The 22977-nt window shown below is 44.7% G+C and overlaps 1 protein-coding gene across 2 annotated transcripts in view; it reads left to right on the top strand.

The window, feature by feature from the left end:
- LGR5 (leucine rich repeat containing G protein-coupled receptor 5) overlaps positions 1 to 22977 on the top strand; it is a 2032903-nt gene that overhangs the window by 1869183 nt on the left and 140743 nt on the right. For both annotated transcript variants that reach the window (XM_069628249.1, XM_069628250.1), the window contains one exon: positions 11609 to 11734. In XM_069628249.1, coding sequence (XP_069484350.1) covers positions 11609 to 11734 — 126 coding nt within the window. The remainder of the gene's footprint in view (positions 1 to 11608; positions 11735 to 22977) is intronic.

Here is a 22977-nt window from a genome sequence, read left to right on the forward strand (position 1 = left end):
TCCTACCCCACAGTACAGTTTAAGTTTTCTTACACTTTCCTCTCACGAAGAATGTATTGGTCATGGGACACGCCTGGGTGTTCCTCCTATATATATATATATTTCATCGAAAAAACAGAACTGAAGCAACGGGCGCGGCTCGAGCTATTTATACCATCGTCGACGGAGTACGTCGAGGGACAATCGACGCCACGACCTCGAGCACAGCGCCCTCTGCCGAGAATTTTTTTTTCCAAAGCGGCGAAGCTGGAGATAACGATTTATCACAAGATGAGGAATACGTGGGAGGAACATCCAGTCGAAAGAACGTTACAATTGGTAAGTAACTTGTTCATTCATTGTGCATTGAGATGCATATACTGTTTATTGAGCTACATATATTACCTATAGAAAAGTATACACTGTATGCTGAGATATATACAATATATTCTGCAATGTATGCACAGTATATTAAGATGCATCCATTTTATATTGAAATGCCCATAATGCAGATGGAAATGCATACATTGCATAGCAACCTACGTATATTATATGGTCAGATGTGCATGTTACATTCTAATAACTCATATATATATAATATGCTGAAATGCATGCATATGCTATGAGAAATTGATTATCCTGTATGCTGAGACATACATGCAACATTGTAATGTATCTAAAACCTAATAATAAAGATAGTGTAAACTGAACCTTCTTGTGCACTCCATGTCAAAACATATATATTGATTATTAAAATTAGTAAGTTATTTGCTAAAATGTATATAATACATGTTGAAACATATAAATGATATATTGAGAAACGTTATACACTGTAGTGAGAAGGTTACATATAGCACAGTGAATCTGCTTACACGTTAACTATTTTTATTATATACACACACTATTGAAAATGTCACCGTTTTCAGTCCTGCTCACTGGAGGGGGTGGCTTGTTCTTCTCTTGCTAGTTTCACTTTCCACAAGTTTGTGGAAGTAGCTGGGATTTCAGAGACTGGAGACTCTTTCAAAGATATTCACTGCCTGCCAGTTTCTTTAAAATCCGACTCCTAGTCGGCTGCATTGTGGCGAGTAGACTGTGTATAATTTCTGTTGATTTTGGGGACAGGGAAAATGGTTGCCAGCAAAGCTCTATGTTACTGTCAATCTTCAGCAGTGGGTACAGGGTTTAAGGCATGGGGACACAAAGTGCGTGTTTGTTATTACTATTGTTTCTCAGTAGGCATTGGGCTTTACAGTGCATATATTTGAACCATAGAAATAAAGTTGCAATCCAGACATATACAAACCACAAGGTACTGCAGGGTGCATATGAAATGCATCATATACTGTCAACGCAGAGTGTTTTTAAACCACATTACTAAAGGCTGTACATACAATGCAGCATGTACTGTACTCGGAATGACTTTCAAAGCACTTTCTTTCAGGATTTAAATTCAGCATATCCTGCACTTGTGGTGTTTTGAAACGATCATTTTACAAATATTTTGCTTATTTGAATATATATGGGAGACATTCATAGAATACAAATCTTTCTAATTGACTAAAAATCCTGGAAATATTCTAGATCATATTTATAAAACTGCACATACGATAAAAAAATAAAAACATTTTCTACTTTTGTTGGAGAATATTGCACATACATGAATATTGATCAGAAGGTGAACCTTTGCTCTTAAGAACCTGAGATTGACCTCGGATCTCTAAACCCAAGCAAGCGCTTGCAGCTTCCAAGAAGGCCCTGGTAGTTTGGAGTCAGGCTGTCTGAGGGCCTGGACTTGTTGAAATGAATAGGCATGAAAGTGTCTACGTCAGTGCTTGCAATAGAACCAGCTAAGAGCACAAGTTAACTATTTTCCACAAGCAAATGAAGCTTATGGTAAAGCAGAGTTGGAATAGCACCCGGGATGCTATTTTCAGAGCACCCATTTAATTTGGTTCAAAACGAGCAAGTGCAAAATAAACAACATAGGACACTTGCACTAACGGTATGGGGAGTAGGCGACTCAATGTGCTTCATGGGGATTTCTTTAGCCTTTCCAAAACTAAATTAAGATGCCATCTTTCTGTCCCTATGAATAGCATTTATGATCAAAGCACTCACTAATGCTGTTTTATCAGTGGTCGAAGTGGGCGGGAGCGGTGCTCCTCCACTTTTTAAAATTAAGTTTTACTGTTACTATACTTTTGTTGAAAAAAATAACCAATTCCAGAATTGCTTTGTTTTAAAATAAAAGTGTAGGAAAAAGTTTAAACTTTCACTTCAGATCACGGCACTGAGCGTTCCTTAAACAGCACACGCATTTGTTTAGGGGTTTGTATGGCGCATGGGAGGGACCGTTTCAATAGGGCTTTGGGGGAGTGGGGATAGGCCAGCAGGCAACAGAGTTCCACTACTACTTTTTCGTACACTTTGACCACTGCGTCATTGAATAAATACAAACATAATACATAAATGATGGCTAACATTGTTGAAATCCAGTCAGACAAAACTAAGCATTTCATCCTTATGAACCAAATTAAATGTGTTAAGATTGTCATATTTTCAGGCCTGCTTCAGAAATAGGTACACCACTGTGCAGGGAACAAAGATTTTGTGAAACCCCCTGTGATAGGGCAGATAGAGATGGGTCAGATAATATATATTTTCTTTTGAACTGTATTTATTAATTAACTTTTTTTAGCTTTATAACCATAATGTTCAACAGTTTGCTGGCTCCTTCTGGGCTATAGTTCCTCTGACACGTTTCCTCTGTTCTGATATTATAACCATCAGATGAACAGTTCCTAGTAAAGAGACTTTTCTCCTTACTTGGTCAAACCTCAGGCTTTCATAGAGGCAGGCTTGTCTTCTTGGAGAATTTCCTATTTTAAGCGTGGCTTACCAAGCTGTGTTTCTTTTGGGTTATTGTAAGTTAAAATTGCATATCAGTTCCCTTCTACGTGTCACTTTCTTCATGTATTGCTTATCATTAATAATATCTCAGTGTTCCGCGGATGAAACCCTCTCTTTCACCCAGTCTGCTTTTCTTTAGTTAGTTTGGACTCTTGAGTCTGTGCCGCTCTTATTAAATCAAATTACAATCTTCTCACCTCGTCGGACGGCTTCCGAGTTCCTTCGTTTGCTGACAGGGAGCAGCGTTCCTTCACGGACTTCTGTATTTGTCCAGGTCCTGCGGACCCTTCAGGCGATGCGCTCTGGTGCTCCGTTGAGTCTTTTAGAGGCCCGACTGTTAGTTTCTGGCTAAGTTCCGCCACCGCAACGGTAGGGGGGGGCAAGAGCCGCTCTCTGTCTCTCCTCTCAGCTGATCCGGGAGCTCCGGCTGTGTCTCTTACTCAGAAGCGTTGGACCAATGTACGCACCGATTCAGCGTTCTTCACAGCTGTTCGATCGTCTCCATGTATTTCACGCTGACAGTCTTGCCTCGGACCAATGCTGCTTCCGACCCTTGTAATTTTCAGGCAGCCCCCTTCCACTCAATCAAGTGGTCAGCTGTTCGGGCCATCTGGTATTTGAAGCTTTACAGTTAACCGCTTCCTGGCCTCTCCGTATTTGTTTTTCTACGACTCACTTCTCAACACGACTTAATTTTAATATAGCATAACTTCACAAGGCGCTCAACAGGAGCATACCTCGCCTTAACTCTGGGCAACAGGTTTATTCAGTAGGCCCACTCGTAAACTAGCTCTTCTTCCGAAGGGGCCCTTTCTTCCTCGCCCTTCTCCATCGTCTACCATCAAAACAAAAACATCAGAAAATCCAGTATTAAAGCAAAGCACCTTTTCTCCCACCTCTCTTTCTCTTATTGGAGCACTTGCTTGTCTGTCAATAAGGAAGGCCCTCCCTCCAAGACCCTTTATGACATCAGTCCCGCAGTTCACTCTTCCTGGAAACATAGGGATTTGATGGTATTTCACTATTCAATTGACTCCGAGGTGCCTTTCACTATTCAATTGACTCGGAGGTGCCTCAGCTTCCTCTGGCTCATCACACCCCCTAACAGCTGGGAGATACAGTTCGGAAACAGCCCTGCTTGTGGGCTGACAGAAGAAGTTCTCAACTACGCCTTCACTTAAGCAAGCTTTATAGACGCAAACCACAGAATTAGAATAACACATCCCTGTTACATTGTGGGCAGGTAAAACAAATTGGTCAGGCCCTTATAGACAAAATACATTGCCCTGTTCCTATTGGGCAAACACATTTCCTAGACATCATAGTTTTAGAATCCCCCTCCCTTCTATTACATCATCATGTGCTGATCAGCCAAATAGCTTAAAAATACAGGTTTCAACTAGACCTCGTTTGCTTGGAGATAAAACAAGATATTCACGGCGCTAAAGGTCAGCTTACACTAAACCATTGTCTTGCTGCGTTCTGATTGGTTCTTCTGTCCTTCCTATCGCTTCCCTTAATTCATAGTCAAGTCTTAGTTTTTAAAAATCCCTTGCAAGACACTGCTAATATCTGGTTTTCCTGCTATTTTTCCATTATTTTTCACTACCAAAATCTGCACCTGGTGTGTTCTGGTCAAATCCCCTCTCATGGGAGCATTCTTCTCTCTTATATTAACCTTGGCATAGGCTCCGATCTACCGTCGCAGCTCTATACAGATCTGCATTTCATTAATTCAGCATTTTACATTCTACTGGAAGATCTTCTTTATTAATACAGCTTACTGTGGCTTCCATTTTAACATGGCTGCCAGCTACACTCGGATTTCTATGTTAGTGAGCTATATTTGCGTATAGTTAGTGTTGTATTCAGCATATAAATATATTGCTTATGTTGTGTTCTTCATGTATGAATGGTCTGTAAATGTAATTCTTCATGTCTAAATGCATTTTTTGACCTAATGTCTGTTTTTCTTCATGGTGAGTGCATATGTATGTTTCTGTCTGTCTGGTCATTCTTGCCATCTTCTACTCACATTATATTTATCATTTGCTGCACCTGCTTGGAATATGGGCGATATGACTGGACTGGGGGAGGGGCAAGAAGAATTTGTGACATGTTCTTCTGTCCATCACTGGGGGAGGGGCAATAGCTACAGCTGATGTATCCATGTGTGCCTTAACAAATTGGTGTTCTGAAAATAGCATCCAGAGTGCTATATCCACTGTGCTTTACTGTAAGCTTTATTTCTTTGTGGAAAATAAGGAGTTAACTTGTGCCATTAGCTGGTTGTTTTGCAAGCACTGAAATAGACACTTTTATGCCTATTAATTTCAACAAGCCATTCCCAACAGACAACCTGGCTCCAAACTACTAGGCCCTTCATGGAAGCTTTAAGGGCTTGCTTGGACTTCACCTTCAGAGATACAAGTCCAATCTCAGGTTCACCAAAAAAAGTTTAAAATGTCTGTTAGGACAGTTTTTCTAAAGTCCACCCAAATGGACTTTATAAAACTAAACCTGGGGCAATACAGAAACTCCAACTCTTCGTACAGGCATGTACCCACTCAGTAAGGGGGTACCTATAGCAGAGCAGACAGGCTTATTTTAGGTAGGAGAGAGGGCTGTAGGAAGGTACAAATAACGTGTAGCATACACATGGTTAAAAGAAAGACTTATAAACTGATGTATTGTAAAAATAATGTGTTATATATACTAGGCTGGGAGGATGGCTCAGGGCCAACACATTTGTATTGGAAGCACAGGTTTGAATCACAGTCTGACACTTAGAAACTGGTCTCAGGTATTAAGTGTGTTATAAAAGAACTATAATTATACACATGCAAAGAGATTTCTTTAGAAAGATAAGTAGTACTATCAGTCAAACACAATATCAAAAGTAAGTAAACCAAAGTATAAACCACATTTAGAATACTAATGTGCAATTCAAGTTGAGTAAAGCCACGTTATTAGACTTTTAGAATGGCAGTATGCAATTCAAGGTAAGCAGACCCTCTTGGTAGTAAACGGATACTTACTCTGTTTCAAGCAATAATACAGTTATGCCACTAACATTACTTTCTAGAATAGTGGAACACAATTCAAAGGTAAGTAAATAGCTTAGTAATAATTCAGAATGGCATCAAGCAATTCACAGGTAAGTAATATCTTTGGAACACTTGTAGCTTATTCTATTTCAGGAATATACAGTTAAAGCACCAACACCTAGCAAGTAAATACTTTACAACACAGCCTTAAAATTAGCAGTCCTTCCATAATATAGGGCATAAGTGTTCTCAGAGGCAGAAGGGACACTGTTGGTCCAGTGGCCAACAGTAAGCAGGTCAAGATGAGGTACACACTTTAAGAGAGAGTTTCAGAGGATTTCTCAGCTAACAATTAACCGACTTTAGAGTCGGTAGAAGTGTTCAGGGTCTTCGTACAAGGCTCCCTAGATGCGTTCCAACATTAGGCCTGGGGGAATGGTGTGACCGAACTCCCAACTACACAAATCACTACCCTAGCCACACATGAGTGACACAAAAACTTTAGCTAACTATTACCGCAAGACACACAGTAGATCAGCAGGGAAGAAAAGTTTGCAGATTGACACATTCACAGCAGCAGAGAACCTGGTCGCTGGATTCTTGGTCGTGGTGACGAAAGAAAGGACACTGGATGGGAAATCGCAGCAGCAGTTGAGGGGAAAGGCTCCCAACAGAGAATTCTTCAGTGCTCGTGGATTTGCTGATATATGATATGATATGGCATTTATAACGCGCCTATACACAAGTGTTTCAAGGCGCGATAGCCAATAAAGAATGGTTGTTTTCTAATCAATTTGCCTCTTTATCTCAGTCCAGCACTCTGGTGAAGGGATTTCAAGAAGTTCAATCTCTCTTCTGAAGGTCCAACAGGAGTCCACCAAAGTTTCTGCGAGATTTGTTCATGGGAAGACATTGCACAGCATGCTGCCTTGAGGTTCCAGGGTATTGGCGGTTGCAGCCCAGGAAGGTCACAGCTCATCATGGGTTGTCTCGAAAATGCAGGTCTTCTTAAGACTGATTGGTCCCACCAGTCTAAGGGTCAAAGTCATCGTCTTTAGGACTCGTCTGTCTCATGGAATAAGGGGTCAGCACAGGCAGCAATTACACAGCAGGCATCTCCGGTTGCTGGAATCAACTACAGCAGTCTTCTTCCTCATTGGATTCAGCTCTAGTGGTCGACTTCTCTTCAGATTTCAGACCCAGACTATCTATCCAAGAACCCAGCCAATCAGCACACATGCCACATTCAAACTTTGGGGTGGATGTCCGTTAAGGACAGCCAGCCACCCAGTTAGGACTAGTTTCAGGCAGGCATGCCAGAAGACGACTGCAGAGTTTCTGACTCCTCTCGTGTTTCCTATCTTCACAGACACTCTGGAGCCTTAGCAGGCTTCACAAAGGATTCCCATTGAAGACAAAAATCAAACTAGAACCTGCCCCTCCCAGGATGGCAGAAGGACGACCAAGAAAGGACACGCACACTAAAAATGGTGACAAAAGAATAGAGCCACCATTCTAGATTAATGGTGACCCTTCTGTGCATTACCACGGCTGTGTTGACAGTCTGCAAGTAAAAATAACACAAAAGCCGATAGAAAACGTTGACTGCCACCAGCCATAAAGGTATGATTATCACTTACAATGTTACAGTAGCAGTGTGAATGGGGATATTATGTAACCCCTTAGCACTCCATATAAGGTGGGTTGTGCTGATCTCACAATGGGGATTGTAGAAAGGATAAAACGTATCCTTCTACTCTTGGGAACATTAGTTCAAAAGGAGCCCAAAAGAAAATAAAAAGGGAAGCCTGTGGGGATCCCCAGCAACACTGCATAGAAAGTGCTGGGTGCTGCAATAATAAAATGTAGATGCCCAAAAAGTTACAGGAAAGTAGGATTCCAAAAATAAAGTATGGTGAGTCACAAAAATGACTTCCATCAAAAGAGTAAGAGAAAGGCTGAATGAGGAAAAAGGTTCCCACTCACTCGGGAACATAGAAAAAGTATACAGAAATCCAGCAAAAAGTGCTGGGGGTCTCACAGGTGAGGGAGATTTAGCATAAATGTGAACATCTAACTTGGTCTGTTTTTTGGATCAAATGTGCAGATTTATTAGTATGATCTAGAGTGATTTCAGAGATATCGAGACAGACATATGGAGAAGTCTATTATAGAAATGGATCACATATATACGCCAAAATATAGCACCACATTTTAATATACAAAAGGTTTGCAAGATGACAGTTTCTAAACACCACATTAGTGCAGGATATGCTGAATTTAAATCCTGCAGGATCCAACCACCTGCTTCTGGGGCAAAACGCATAAGAATTATTCATACTTGGTAATATTTTTCTTTGAAATGTTACATGAGCTTTTTTGGAAATAAAGCTATGCATGTATTAAAAAAATCAATCTTTATATATATATATATATATATATATATATATATATATATATATATATATATACACACAATGAAAAAACATTAGTTGATCATTATGGTAAAAACATATCACAACAAAACCCCTGAAATTCACGGCATTGGGGAACTTAGGACAGACTTAACTCAGCGCGCTCCTGTTGCAAAGTCTAAGAGGACATATTTATTAGAAGAGAAGGGATTCACAATGCCAAAGAAAATGGCATTATGCGGGGACATAGTATTATAAAGGAGATCAAAGGGAACACGCAGAGTTAAGCCGGTCCTGAGTTCCCCAATGCATTGAATTTCAGAGGTTTTGTTTCGATCCGTTTTTACCTTAACTCATCATTACCTAAAGTTAATTTCGCATTTTAAGGGTTTTGTTATTCCATAGATTTGTTCCGCTCCACTGGCCATGGCCTTTGAACATTTCAATGTTCAGTCTATACATTTGTGAATCTTGAATTATGTCCCAAACGGCACCCCATAAACACCTGGCACAGAGCTACACTGTTTAATCCTGGGTTGCACGCTCATGGAATGGCTTATTACGTCCACTGACCCGACCCGTATTTATTTAATGTAATGACATCTGTCTCAATGTGTCCATTAAAGGGACCATACTTCACAACACCTGGTTTCTGCTGGCTCAGGCACAAAAGGCAGAATAAATGAAATTGGACATATTTCACAACTTCTGGAATGGCAGAACAAAAGTTAATGTGGTTTGTCGTGCACTGACACCATAAGGAAGGTAATCAAAGGACATGGAAAAAAGCCTGCCGATTGCAGTTTTCCAGTTTCTTTTCAGCAGATCAACATCCTCTGAATGAGTGTGACTGTTGTAAGGAACTCATGGTGGCAACAGTAAAGACAGACACAAGTGATCACAGTTTAACTGTGTTTATTGAACTTTGTAATGGGTGAGATAAACACCTAATCTAAACCTAAATCTAAGATGGGAGCAAGCTGCGACCATCAAATAATAATAAGGCAGTCCTAGTGGCATCTTGTCAAATATAAAGGGCCTATAATAAAAAAAACTCTTGCCAATCCTTACTACTACATTTCAAAGAGAGTGTGGGATAATATTCACCAGAAAAGAAAAAAGTGTTCACAAAATGATAAGTCATGATGGTATGGCTGGGTCTCCCTTCCCCACGTTTGAGGCATGGGACAAGGCGGGACTCTTGAGCACAGCACCCTCCTGGGCCTCAACAGTATAAGCGTCACAGATCAGTTCAACCTTATCAAAACCCCTTCAGAGGCTAAGTCTCTTTCCTGCAAAAGTCTCTTGCCTTAGAAGGTTTGCTGATTCAAAGTAACAAACAAACAAAAGTTCTCTGTGTTCTTGTACCTTGGGCGATTGCTCTTCACCCCTAGGATCTTCCTGTGCCAGGATTGGATCCTCCTTACAAAAACGGGCCGCCCTCCGTCGGGTTCACTATGGCCTTTCTTCAACACAGTTCATGTTTTTCTAATACAGTTCATGTATTGCTCAGTTTAATCAGAAAGCAGGGTTTCTTTCTCCCAGGTTTCTTTCAGAATCCCTCTGTCGGGTTCACATTTGCCAATTTGTTACTGTTCACAACTATAGCGGAAAGCAGGGTTCCCTTCCCCTAGCTTTCTTTAGTCATCCCTCTGTCTGGTTCACACTTGCCTTTCTTCTTGCAGTGGATCAGAGACTTTCGATTGTACAAGGGGTTTGACGTGGCCCTTGTAGGACCACTCTGGCGGTTCACGCCACCCTTTACTAGGGCCTTCTGGTTCTTGTAGTTTCAAGAGAGGTCCCGGTCAAAGTTATTCGAATGAGCACCCACGTGGCGTCAGACCTCTCTGCACCGGGACATCAAATGGGTTTTCTTTAAAGTACAAACACACACACACAAGTTCTTCTTATAAATTCCTTGCGTTAAAAAATGTTGCTAATTGCAACCTTGGGTGCAACATAGTTTGGTTTTCTAACAGTTTGCTCGGACTCACCGGCTGTGCTGAACCCATTGGCTTCTTTGTTCTCTGGAGTCAAGGATAGTACCACGGTGGCCAGCTTGCCGCTCCGCCTGCGTTATTTATGTGGGAGGCCCCCATGTACCATTGGCATCTGCTGCTCTACATGGCAGCTGTAATTCCTGGTCTTATGATTTCCATTTCGGATGCTTTGCAGGTCTGAGTTGAAAAGGACAAGGGCAGTTTCCCCCTTTGTCATCATTCCAGGTCTCTCCGCCTTTCTCCTCTGCTTGAACTGCCAGTTTGGTGTAGCTGTCTCCTCGTGCCTTCGTCCTTGCTCGAAGTGTGCTCCCGTGCTACACCTTTTATCCCTGTGGGGAAAGGAAAGGGTCATCAGGTTTGTGTGATTCTGGTCAATTACCTGACTCTGCCTGACCCTAGTGTTGGGACATGTCAGGTAAACAGCTTTATTGTTAGTCCATTGTCTGTCATGGTGTGAGAAACTATTTGTGTCGGAAAAGGGGAGGTAGATTTTCTAAGTATCCTATGTGGTAGCATGGGTGAAAAGTGTCATAAGGAAGTGGTTGGTTGGTTGACTCAGAAAAGTGAACATTGCAGGATTTGTGGGAATTACAGTAACAGTGGTGTTTTGTCAATTCTGATTGGGAATTTGTAAAATAATAACCAGAGGGACAGGGTGAAGAATGACTGGGCGTATCCAGATATCTAGCAGAAAAACAGGGATCCCGGGAGATGTAGTTTCCCATGGCACTGGGATTTGGGTTCCTAAAGGGCTTACCATAGGTGACGGGTTTGTTGGCTTTGGATAAGGGAGATTAATTGGAAGGAAGGGGGGTAGATCTGGAACCTACAAAAGCTTCAGGGACATTGTCCTCCTCACCTTCCTCCTCTGTATAATTCTGTGTCTCCCCTGGGGCATTCCCCTGATCATAACTCTGGGATCCCCTACCTAGGTGATCCTCCCTAGTCTACCGCTAGGGTTGGGATCTGTGAGGGCCAGCTCGTCCTTGGCCACCTCAATAATGGATTGACAGGATCTACTTGGGAGAATACCCTAAGGCTTCCAACAGTATGTTTAGGGAACATCAGAGAAGGTTATAGATGCTTCCATCTATATGTGCACACATTTCTGGGACTGCACCTTATCAGTGGTCCACTATGTTTACCGTGCCTACTTGTGTTATGTGTACCACAAATGTAATTGTGTATCTCATCTACTAAACAATGCTTTAATATTTTAATGTATGTGCTGACCTTTCTATTTTATTGTGGACAGGGAATTATCCTTCAACCACTTATCATCCTTTCCGGTTACTGGACTCCAAGGCTTAACACACCTGAAACTAACTGGGAATTATGAACTTCAGAGCATCATTCCATCAGAGCATTTTCCAAAACTCAAGTAAGTGGGGCATCCCCTTTCTTTCTCTTGGGTTATTTGGAAAAGTGCAGATCTAGATCTGGTTTGCTTTATGTATGACATTTTGGTTATCAGTAGGAGTAGTACGGTAATGGAAAATATGCAGTATTTCGAGTATACTGCACAACAACAAAAGAAATCACGGATGCAGCATTTCCATTGCAGTATTGCAGTGTGTGGTAAATCTGCATTTCCCCAAAAGTGTCCAATAGGAATCCAAAACAGGGAATAACCTTCTCGTAACCAAAGGTTTACCACATATGGGAACACCATTTGAGTGTTGCAGTATTTCTGGAGGAAATACTGCACCAACTGGAAAGGAGGTAGATTATATTGAACATTAAGTGCTGCATTTAGGCTGGCTGAGATTAGATTGGAGAAAGTATGATGTGACTGGGAGGGAGACGTGGGCACAGTTATCTTTTTATTTTAATTACTACACATTAAAAATGCATACATTTTCAATTAATTTTAAGAACACAGAGATAAAGTGATTTGCTAAGAGTCAAATTACTTTTTGGTTAATTACCAAAGCTGTGTTTAGAGCCCAGGTCCTTGGACTACAAGAAACGCAGTTTAGCCACAAGCGCCATCTATTCCATTTAACAATACAAACTAAATACCACATAGTACTTTGCGGCCAAGCAATAATATTGACATCGGAGTTTGGTAAATGTATTGTCCTTTTCCCCTTAGTAGAACTATATGCTGAAATGTAGCATGTATAGATATTTCTAATAGTACATTTTTGTTTGGGTTCCTGAAATGGCAAAAATAATAATGTTTCTGCTCTCCCTCCTTCCCAACTGTTTGGAGAGTTTTCAAAGGGGTAGGGCCTACGCCACGCATGTATCCCTCCGTGCGCCCGGCCCACACCTTACCCCTACGTCATCAACATTCTACACCCAGTTCCTGTTTTTCTGCCTTGAGGGCGGGTCAGAATTTATGCTGCGCTTCGACTTACTTTTCGGGGCATTCCTTTTTGTTGTCCATCCCTTTTTTGCTTAGTGATTGGTTCTTTATTTATATTTTTTCAATTTGTGGTGCCGTATGGCACAGGTTTCAAGCAGTGAATCCATTGCAGAAGCATTTTTCTGCGGCTGATCCCCATCATGCCTGTGCCCGCTGTGTGGGTATACATCACCCAGTGAGTACTTGCGTCTTTTGCTGTGGAATTCCCCCGAGGTCTCTGCAGACTCGTCTTCTCTCCATGTCAGAACTGGGACCGCTACCTAAAACGACCAGGAGGGAGGCCAACATCGGTAAGAGGGGGGCTGTACCTTCAGGTGAGGTACTAGTTTAGTCACCAGCCGTCAATACCCAGGAGAAGACTGCCTCCTCAGTTCCAGAGTCTTCACAGGACCGTTCAGGGGCAAACCCTCAGCCTATTCACCTGAAAGTACCTCTGGGTGTGAAAGCACTGGTACCTCTTGGTGGGAAGGTGTTAGTACCTCCAGGTGGGAAAGGGTCTCTGAAGACCCACCCGGTACCGGAAGAGTTATTTACTCCAGACAAAATAACAACAGTACCGGGAAAACCATGTATTGCCTCGGCAAACGAAACAGGCAAGGGTACATGCAAAGAGGCCCATGCCTCCGGGGTTGACTCGGTTCACTCTGATGCCCCTGTACTGGACAAAGCCACACTGGGCGTGCACATGCAAAACTTCTGGTACTATGGTACCAAACGAAAAGCATTTACCCTCTACTTCTGCAGTTGAGCCTTCCAGCTCCTCGGTACCAAGGCCATCACATAAGTCCTCCTACAAGAGGCATAAGCACTCTCATTCGAGATCTGGTCCAGTACCACATTCTCCAAAAAAGCACAAAACTAAGATCTCCTGTGGCTTCTGTTTCCGGTTCGGTACAAGAGAGTCAGAAGGATAATTCTAGTGTAATTTCTGACTCGGAAGACTTTGATGCTTCAAAATGTTTTACGGTTCCACCAGAGCATTTTGTTCAGCACTCCTGTGAGCGCTCAGTCTCCTCACATTTTGCCTCCATTCTTTCGTCAGTCTGATTTGGGTCAACCTACTCATGTACCAACATAACGTGGACCCCAGCTGGTTCTTACCAACATTCAGGTGCCTAGACCGGTGGTTTTGAACATCTAAAATCCTAGCCAACCGCCTAATAGGGTTGACTCTAACTTCTCCTATCAGACTAGAAGACCCTCAACCTAGCCCTTCCCAAATGGTAAATGACATCACCAATACTGTGCTGGAAACAATGCTTTCTGAGCTCTTCCTAGAAGTTCTGGCTCAACGCAGCAAGGGAAAAATGTCACCTATGTTACCTCATGGATCGGTACCCACCAACCCTATTCCCGAGGCTGTCACGGTACCAGTGCACAAGGAGGACTCTTCTACTCCTCCCAAAAAACAAAACATTTCAAAGGACTCCGACTCAGATTCAGAGGATGACACCACTCAGTCACCATCTAAAATGTTCCATGACATCGTGACTGAAGCCATGCAGGCACTAGAAATCCATCCAAAGGATGGTATCACTACATATTATCCTCACCAAAAATATTGCCGTATGTATGGTCGTCTGGAACGGCCATAGGCAATATTTTTGGGGGGGATAATTTTTGGGGTTTTTGGGAGCAAGTGTTGCAGGGGTGTCTCCCGCTCCTTTAAAAATAATGCAGGGGTTGTGGGTGTGTCCCCCGCATGTTCCATGCCTTAATATCGGCGCAAAAATATGGCAATATTTTTGTAGGGCGATATTTTTGCGTGGATATTAACACATGGAACCCCAAAGGATAAGCCTGAAACGGCTGGTGTTTTTGGGAAACTGCCTTCTCAGCAGTCAAAAGTTCCACTTCCCATGGAATTGTCTGTTCTAGAACAAGCTTTAGCTCGTTGGTGAAAGCCTCATTCTGATCCACACATCTCCAAGGCCCTAGATAACAAATACAAGGTGCCTAAGAAGGAACCTTTCATACTCATGGGCATACTTCCAGCTCAATCGGCAGTAGTCTCAGCTGTCCTTGGCACAAAGGGTAAAGGCCCTTCAGCATCTCTAGCTTCAGTGCTAGACAAAAATGAAAAAGCATGGGAGACTTAAGGTAAGAAGTCTTTCACCAACTCTACCTTACAAGTTAGGCAGGTAAACGCTGCTACAGTTTTCGCTGGATTTAATTTCCTTAATTGGGAAAATCTTGACCGGTTTACCGATATGCTTCCTCACGAGGCCGCAGACGAATTTTCCTTCTGGATTTCAGAGGGTAGAGAAGCTGCTATGCAACAGCTTCAAGTGGTCTAAGATCTCACTGGCACACCAGCAAGGGCAGTCACTAGTGCAGTCTGCATGCATAGGCACACATTTGTCTGCCTCTTACCTTCACCAAGATATCCAGGAGAAAGTGCTTGACCTTCCATTTGATGGCAAAACACTGCTTGATCCATCCACAGATGAGGTCCTACAGAAACTTAAGGGCAGTGTCAGATCAGCTAAAACCCTTAGCTCAATTTCAGTGAAACAGCCACATCACTAAAATAATAAATCATTTAAACCACGTCCACAAGTAAACAGTGGTTCTGCCAATTCTGCTAAATCTTACTACTCTTCTTAAAAGTCGGGACCTCCCCCTTCCTCGAATTCTTCTTAAGAGCAAAAGAAGTGTATTTGACTTCCTTCCGGGCATGTGCATACCTTCCGCTCCAACTATCATCAAGGAGCATACATCCCCAATAGCAGGAAGGCTTTCCAACTTCCTCCCTTTTTGGAAAACCATTCCTCAAGAGGAATGGGTTCTGAATATTATTCAGCATGGTTACCGCCTTGCTCTTCCAGCTATTCCACCTTCCTCTCCTCCAAAGTTTCAAAAATCCTCTCGGGTGCTCCTGCAAGAGATCCAAAAAATCCTTGTCCTAGGAGCGATAGAGTTGTTTTCTCAAGAGGAAGTCGGGTCACATATGTTACTCTCGATACTTCCTGATCCCAAAGAAATCAGGAAGAATCCGTTGAATTCTGGACCTTTCAGACCTCAACCAACTTCTGTCAAATCGATGACTTCCACATGATAACCATTCCTCAGATTCTGGTTTCTCTTCATCCAAACGTTTGGATGGCATCTGTGGATCTATAGGATGTGTATTTTCACATCCCCATCTACAAACACCACTGTCAGTTTCTGAGATTCACAATAGGAAGGTCTCATGACCAGTTCACAGGTCTAACCCTTCGGGCTTTCACAAAAGTTCTGGGGTTAGTGGCAGCCTACCTTGGGTTACGGACAGTCCATCTATAGACCTATCTAGACGACTGGCTACTCAAAGCCCAGTCTCCAGAGGAATTGCTTCAGAAGTTGCAAGTAACAAGCCATACTCTGTTCAAACTGGGGTTTTCCATAAATGTGACAAAATCCCAGGTCATTCCCTTGCAAAGGATTCAATTCCTAGGAGCAATTATAGATACTAATATATAAAGAGCCATACCACCCATGGAAAGGATGGAAGCCATTTAACAAACCATTCTAAAGTTCTATACCCACCAGACCCTAACAGATTGGTGGTTTCAAATGCTATTGGGCCTTATGGCCTCTTACATAAACCTAGTTCCCTTTGCAAGGCTCCATATGAAAACGGTTTAGTGGCATCTTGCTCGCAACGAGAACCTGCTCTCGGATTCCCAGGAAATGAAAATTCAAATTCCAAAACAAGTTCTGGACTCTCTACTTTGGTGGAACTCTACACATAACCTAATAATAGGTTCTCCTTTTCAAACTCCTCCGCCCCAAATAGTCATAACAGACTCTTCGGAGTACAGTTGGGGAGCCCATTGTCTAAGTCTAACAGCTCATGGTCTTTCCTCTCAGGAAAAGAAGGGCCACATAAATGTCCTGGAACGAAGAGCCATATTTTTCGCTCTGAAATAATTTCTTCCCTCACTTCAAGGAAAGGTGGTGAAAATTCTAACAGACAATACCACTGCAGTGTTTTATATCAACAAGCTGGGGGTTGGGCGGGTGGGGTACTCACTCCCTTCCCCTGTGTCTCCTGGCAGAGAAGATTTGGTATTGGGCCAGTCAAAATCACATTTTCTTGTTCGCGTCCCATCTGGAGGGAGAATAAAAAACATCTTTGCAGACAAACTAAGCAGGTTAAAGTCTGCTCCGCACAAGTGAGAGCTGAAACAGTCAGTAGCACACATGATATTTCAGAAATGGGGCCATCCGTCAGTGGATATCTTTGGCAACCAGCACAACTCTCTATGTCCTCAATTTGCATCAAGGCAAGGTCAGGGTCTTCAATCCATGGAAGATACTCTACATCTGGATTGGGCGAATCGAACACTTTGTGAATCAATAGGGGAGGTGGGAACGCATAAAGTATTGCTCAAATTCAAAATGTCACGGAATATGACAATAATTCTAATAGCCCTGTTCTGGCCTTGCCAGATCTGGTTTCAAGACCTTCTGGAGTTAGCGGGGACTTCATATTGGATCTTCCCCCATCAAGAGATCTTTTCACTAAACTGAAAGGGCAGGTCCTTCACCCCTCCCTTCAATTACTAAACTTGAAAGCCGAAAAACTAGCCTTTTCCGAGCAAAACAGCCATTATGTAAGGTTCCAGAAAAGCTTCTGCTAAGAAACAATATCTTAGCAAGTGGTTACGTTTCTGTCACTGGGCCTTGGACCAAGACCTTAACCCTCTAAAGGCCTCTATTGATGATGTCATGTCCTTCATGTCTTATCTAGTTTCCACCGGTGTCAAAGTTGACACATGCAAGCACTACTTATCCGCTATTGGTGCTTACCTGAATAGAGAACACAGCCTTTTAATGGCCCTCTAGTGCCAAGAGCATGGGTGAAATGACCTCCAGATATCTGTCAGATGTAACGAATCTAGGAGTGCTTGGTGGGCCCTTGCAGGAGGTGCTGGTCTTGTGTGCTTTTTATACGATCTGTCTAATAGCAGATTCAGTGTACAATTGAAATTGCTTCCCCATTGGCCACGCACATTTCAGCATTTTCTAAGAACCCGTATGTGAGTGCCATCCTGCCCTTGTTATCCATTTTGGTTAGGATTATTCTGAGGGGCACTGAGGGCGCTATCCAGGTCAGAACTCCTCTGGTATAAGCTGAGTATGTGGAGCTTACCATTTGTCCTCCCCATTTTTTGTTAATCGTGTCCTGTTTAGCTGCCGTCAGGTGTGTTTCTTGCAGTAACGCTACATAGATTTTGTTTCCGTGCAGGTATGTATACTCTCTTACTCCTACGTCCCGCCCCTTATCCTCCATACTTATGGGACATTCCTCCGTCCTGTGGGACGGGACAGGAGCACTTTGTATAAAGCATCATATTTTTCAAAAATGTGTCCTTCCTCTCTTTTTACGCGGGGTACCGCACGCGGTCAGAACTCCGCCCTTCTAAGCTCCTCCCAGCGCATCGCCCATCAGTCCTTTTCTCCGCTCGCTCGGGACTGGACGCACTTGCATCTTCGGAAGTTTTTTCTTCCTTCCAGTTCCTCCTCTCTTGCTCTGGCTTAGCGGTCGCGTGGTAGTCTAAACCTTTTCAGGTAGACTTTACAAATTGTTGTTCTCGTCAGCGACGCTTCGCTAGGGCGGTTCCCCAACCTCTGTGCTTAGTGTTTGGGTCCGGACCACCGGTGCGACTCGTGTTTTTACTGTGACTCCCTCTTCGGTCCGGGTGCTTCAACGTCGTTTGGAGCAGTGGGAGGAGGTTTTTCAACATACTCCCCCAACACATTTTCAAACTTTCATTGAAGAAGGAAAAAAATGCCCAGTGAGTTCTTTATTTTTTAGGGCACCCTGGCCGCGGGACTCCTTCCCGGGGTCTTCCCGGACCGGGAGGAGCGTCAATAGCTCTATTACCGGGGCTAGCCCTGAGGTGCCTTCCAGGCCTAAAAATTCTACCAGAGTTTTCTCCGAGGGCTTCCGTAAGGGGCCTATTGTCACCGGATTGCATTCCGAGGCCCCTCCTGTGGGGGCTGTTTGTGGGCCCAGTTCTACTGAGGCATCGGGTACCGGAGCTTGCTCTGAGGTCTCCTTGAATGGAGCTTCCTGTAAAATCACCGGAGTGCGCCCTGTGACCTCGGTTGAGGTTGTTGACACCGAACGAACATTCGAGGCCCCTCGTGAGGAGGCTTTTACAGGACTCGGGTCCGATGCCCGTCATTTAGAGGCTAAGGTGACCAACAGTTCTGAGAGGCCTGTTAAGGTCTTGTCGGTGAGGTGTGTTCCTCATCGTTCCCGCTCTTGCGGTGATCCCAGTTCTGTTGAGGGGGCACGAAGTGAGGTTTTGGACCGTAATCCCTCTGTTACCGGCAGTGTCGAGGTCCTTCCTCTGAAGGCTAGTTTGGCTGTTACGATATCACAGAAACATTCTAGGCCACACAGTACCGGCTTGGCCGAGGTTCCTTGTGTTGAGGCTAAAATGAAGACCCCTGACCCACTTGTGGGGACCCCTGCTTCACTTCCACACATGTCACAGTTCTCCTCAGGTGCCGACAAAATGGCGGCCGTTCCCGCCAAGACCACGGCAGCCATTTTGGATACTGTTAGGGAGAATTCTCTGTTTAGGCTGAATTTCCTAACCTAGTGAGTCCCCCAGCAGCTTTGCTGGATTTTTGGGGATTATTTTTTTCTCCTGCCAAGAGTGAGACTCTTTTACCTTCACTCTTGGACATGATTTGAGTGTGTTCCTTTGACTCTAGATGTGTTTAATGGGCTATGGGGTCTTTTACTCCATAGGGCTTCATGTGTTTTTGTGATGTGTGTTACACAGCACCCTCAGTGCAGTAACACAGGGGTGTCATAGTGACCCCACAGTATAGACTCCATACCCTGGGACTGACTACTGTCTCCCAGGGCATGTAAAGTCACCATTGACTTTACTAGTCTTGAATTCTGAACAGAACCAGTACAAACCATCATATTGTGGACTTACTGGCTGGGGCAATTCGATTGCCCCTGGGTCTGTTAGTCGAGGGAGCACGTCTCCGTCCCCCCTGATCGAGTTTTGGCTGGTGGCAGTGGATACTACTTTTTATATTCAACCGCGAATATTTCTCTATGCGATTTTCCCATTGTTCGAGGCAACTATCTTTATTTATTTAATTACGATAGCCTCGAACATACCGCCGGTTTATTTATTTATTAATTCTTCAGTTGGTATTTTTTGCCAAAACTCGGTTTTAAAATGGCGTTTGTGTTCTCTTCTGTGACTCCAACCCAAGTCGAGTCCTTTGTTCCACTTTTTGGCGGGCTTCTCCACAGAAGCCCTCCGAAGTGGTGCCACTCTGTCTGGGGTACTTAGGAGGGGTGGAGGGGGATTTAGGCACCCTGGACTGAGTTGCCGAGGCAACTCAAGTCGCACTCAGTCCTGATTGGCCCAGGCCGGCTCACCACTTAGCATGTTTGAGTGACAGCTAGGCTGAGTGAATGGGGGTTTTCTGCATAAAAGCAGGGCTTTGGGGACTGGAACTTCAGAAGTCACCATAGGACCTAAGAATCCGACGAGGGAGAAGCTGAGCCGACCTGCTACGACGACACCACCGGTGGAGCCCTGCTGAACCGTCTCACCACTTTTCCCAACGACAGAGGAGATCTCCCGCCAGAGAGTCTTCTTCCTCTGACTGGTGGGGATAACCAGTTTCACCGTCTTTTCGCCTCCCGACGCATCTCGTGGCCGCCTTGCCTGTGCCAAGCAACCCGGCAGCCAGAATACCACGTTTTACCACGACCGCAAAATAAAGGGTAATACCTTTAACCGGAAAACTCCACGGCTGGTTTCTTCCCTGGCAGTGCAACGACCTTCGTCTTTCCTCCAAGTCGAGATCTTCTCTTCCTCTGGACGACGCCGAGACTTGCACCCGCTGCCAGGAACTGCCCCCGCTGGAGGATCCTTCCCACTTAAGGTACCGTGTTCCGCCTGGCTTCCCTTGCCACCGACTGTACGGGGTAGATTTAGCCCCCGGCATTCGAACGTGGGTTAGCCTGGGACACCCTGGCTAAACTTTTGTGAGCCTCTCAACTCTTTTCGAACTCTCTGCAAGACTTTCAAAGCCTAGTGTAACTGTGATCTTGGGCGCATTTGTGCTCTGCTCTCTCTAAGAGTGGGCCCAGCCTATGGACTTTGGCTCACAAGTGACTTTTGCTCTTCTGCCTTGCTAAAAAGTGTTCCTAAATCTTAGAGTGGTGTATCTTCACATATTCTGTCTATTTCCCTCCCTTCTTCATGAACTTATTGGAGTGCCATCTATAGTTAAGCGCTCACCTCTGTCTGGAAATAAGTGGTGTTAACTAAGATTTGTCCGATACCAAAGCTCTGGTCAGTATTTGCTTGTGCTATTGTGTCTGAGTACCTAGTGTGTATACTTTGCATACTGCCTAACTCTTCTTGAGGGAGGTCTGACTGCTCAGCCACAGCTACTAGGTAAATCTGGGTGATACAGATTGCTACCAAGTGGGTTTACTGCTAACACCTGTAGTCCTAAATCTTTTGCAGTGTTCCCAAAGGGAACTGCACAGGTTTCTGCCCAACAGATACAACCCTTACAACTATGCCATCTACCCTAGGTGTAGGGGGTGCTTTTTCAGGTGAACATCGGTTTCCTTGTGCACATCCGTTTCGTCCATTTTATGACTGGAACGCTCGGATGCCTGTACCGCAAAATGTCTCGCTGCCAGCGGCATCAGCGCCCTTGATTTATGTAGACAAAACTGGGGAAGGGCCCTCTTGGCAACCCTCTCCCTTACGCCCCTGGAATGACTCCCCTCATGGGCTCCTCCTGTCACGTCTAAGTCATTGGCGGAGGACACCTGTTACGGCAAGTTTCAAAAACTGATGCGTTCCGGCCCCATGAAGGAGTACTTTCGAGGCTTGTTCAGGGAGATATGCCCGCCTGCGCCGACGGTCCCGGCTGCGGTTCCTGTGCCTCCGCCGGCGCCGCCTTTACCGGCAGGGCCTCCCCCCTATTCTTCCACCCCGCCTCCGTTGTCCCCAGTGGAGAAGGCTGTTGTGCTGCCTGATGTGACTCAACCTGATCCGGACCTGTCGGACGATCTACAGGGAGATCAGGACAGCGAAGACCAGCCCCGCTCTGTTAGAGCTTTTCATGACCGGGTGCTGGACATGATGTGTCTGTTAGATGTTCTAGTACCTGAGGCACCCGCTCCGCAGGAGGGCGTGCTTTCGGGGGCGTTCACCTTATCTCCTTCGGAGCGTACCGGCTGGTTCTTACAGAAGGATTTTTTGGCCAGGTTCGTAAAGTTTAGGAGAAGCCACACTCTGGACTGTTAGTCATTAAGAAGATTGACGCGTGTTACAGGCTCCATTCTTCTGAAGAAGTGGCCTTAGCGTCGTGTCTGCCCCCCTCCTCCACGGTAGTGGCGGCAGCCACTCTGCAATCCAGACCTGCATCATCCTCCTCTTCGACAGCTACACAGGTTCTGGCTAAGGAAGATAAGCTTCTTGATTCCCTTCCAATGGCCGATGGGTAAGCATGGCCGCCCCCATGTGGAATACTAGAGAACTGTATGCTGCGGTCTAGCTTCCAGGGTGGGGCTGCCCCAAGGGCACCTGGGACACTACCTAGCTATTTAAACCACGCCCGATCAAGAGCACGCGCTTCGCGTTATTCTGCCTTGAAGCATGACGCTCATCCTGCTCAGCATCCTTACCTGCTCACCTTATCCATCGTCTTCAGAGCCTACCCAGGCCTGGCCATCACCATACTCACCAGCTCTGCAGCATCCTCCAACCTCGGAGCACCAAGGCAAGCTCATCACCATACTGAGCAGTTCTGCAGCATCCTCCGACCTCGGAGCACCAAGGCAAGTCCATCGCCATACTCACCAGTTCTGCAGCATCCACCGATCTCAGAGCCACCAAGGCAAGTCCATCACCTCTAGTCGCCGAGGTCTGCAAGACAAGTTGGCAGTTTAGTCATTTGCTAGGACGCTTCCAGCGCCGCAAGGCGACTCTGCTTACCTGCTCGAACAGTCTTCAGCTTTCTTCGCGACCTCCACCATCTGCGACTAAGACAAGAGTTAACTCATGCCAAAGACTTATTCTCATCAGTAAAGACTTTACATTATGACTTACCTGGAGAAGGAATTGCAGCCGGTCTGAACTCCGGCCCTCGCCAGTGAAGTAACTCGGCGGTACGGGCCCAAATCGACGCACCCCTGCCCCGAGTGGCACGACGGAGAGTGCATCGTTAATATCAAAAAGGTGAGAACTGTCCTTAGG

The sequence above is a fragment of the Ambystoma mexicanum genome, chromosome 12, assembly GCF_040938575.1.
Source record: "Ambystoma mexicanum isolate Mex_15411 chromosome 12, UKY_AmexF1_1, whole genome shotgun sequence".
In the NCBI taxonomy this organism is placed as follows: domain Eukaryota; kingdom Metazoa; phylum Chordata; class Amphibia; order Caudata; family Ambystomatidae; genus Ambystoma; species Ambystoma mexicanum.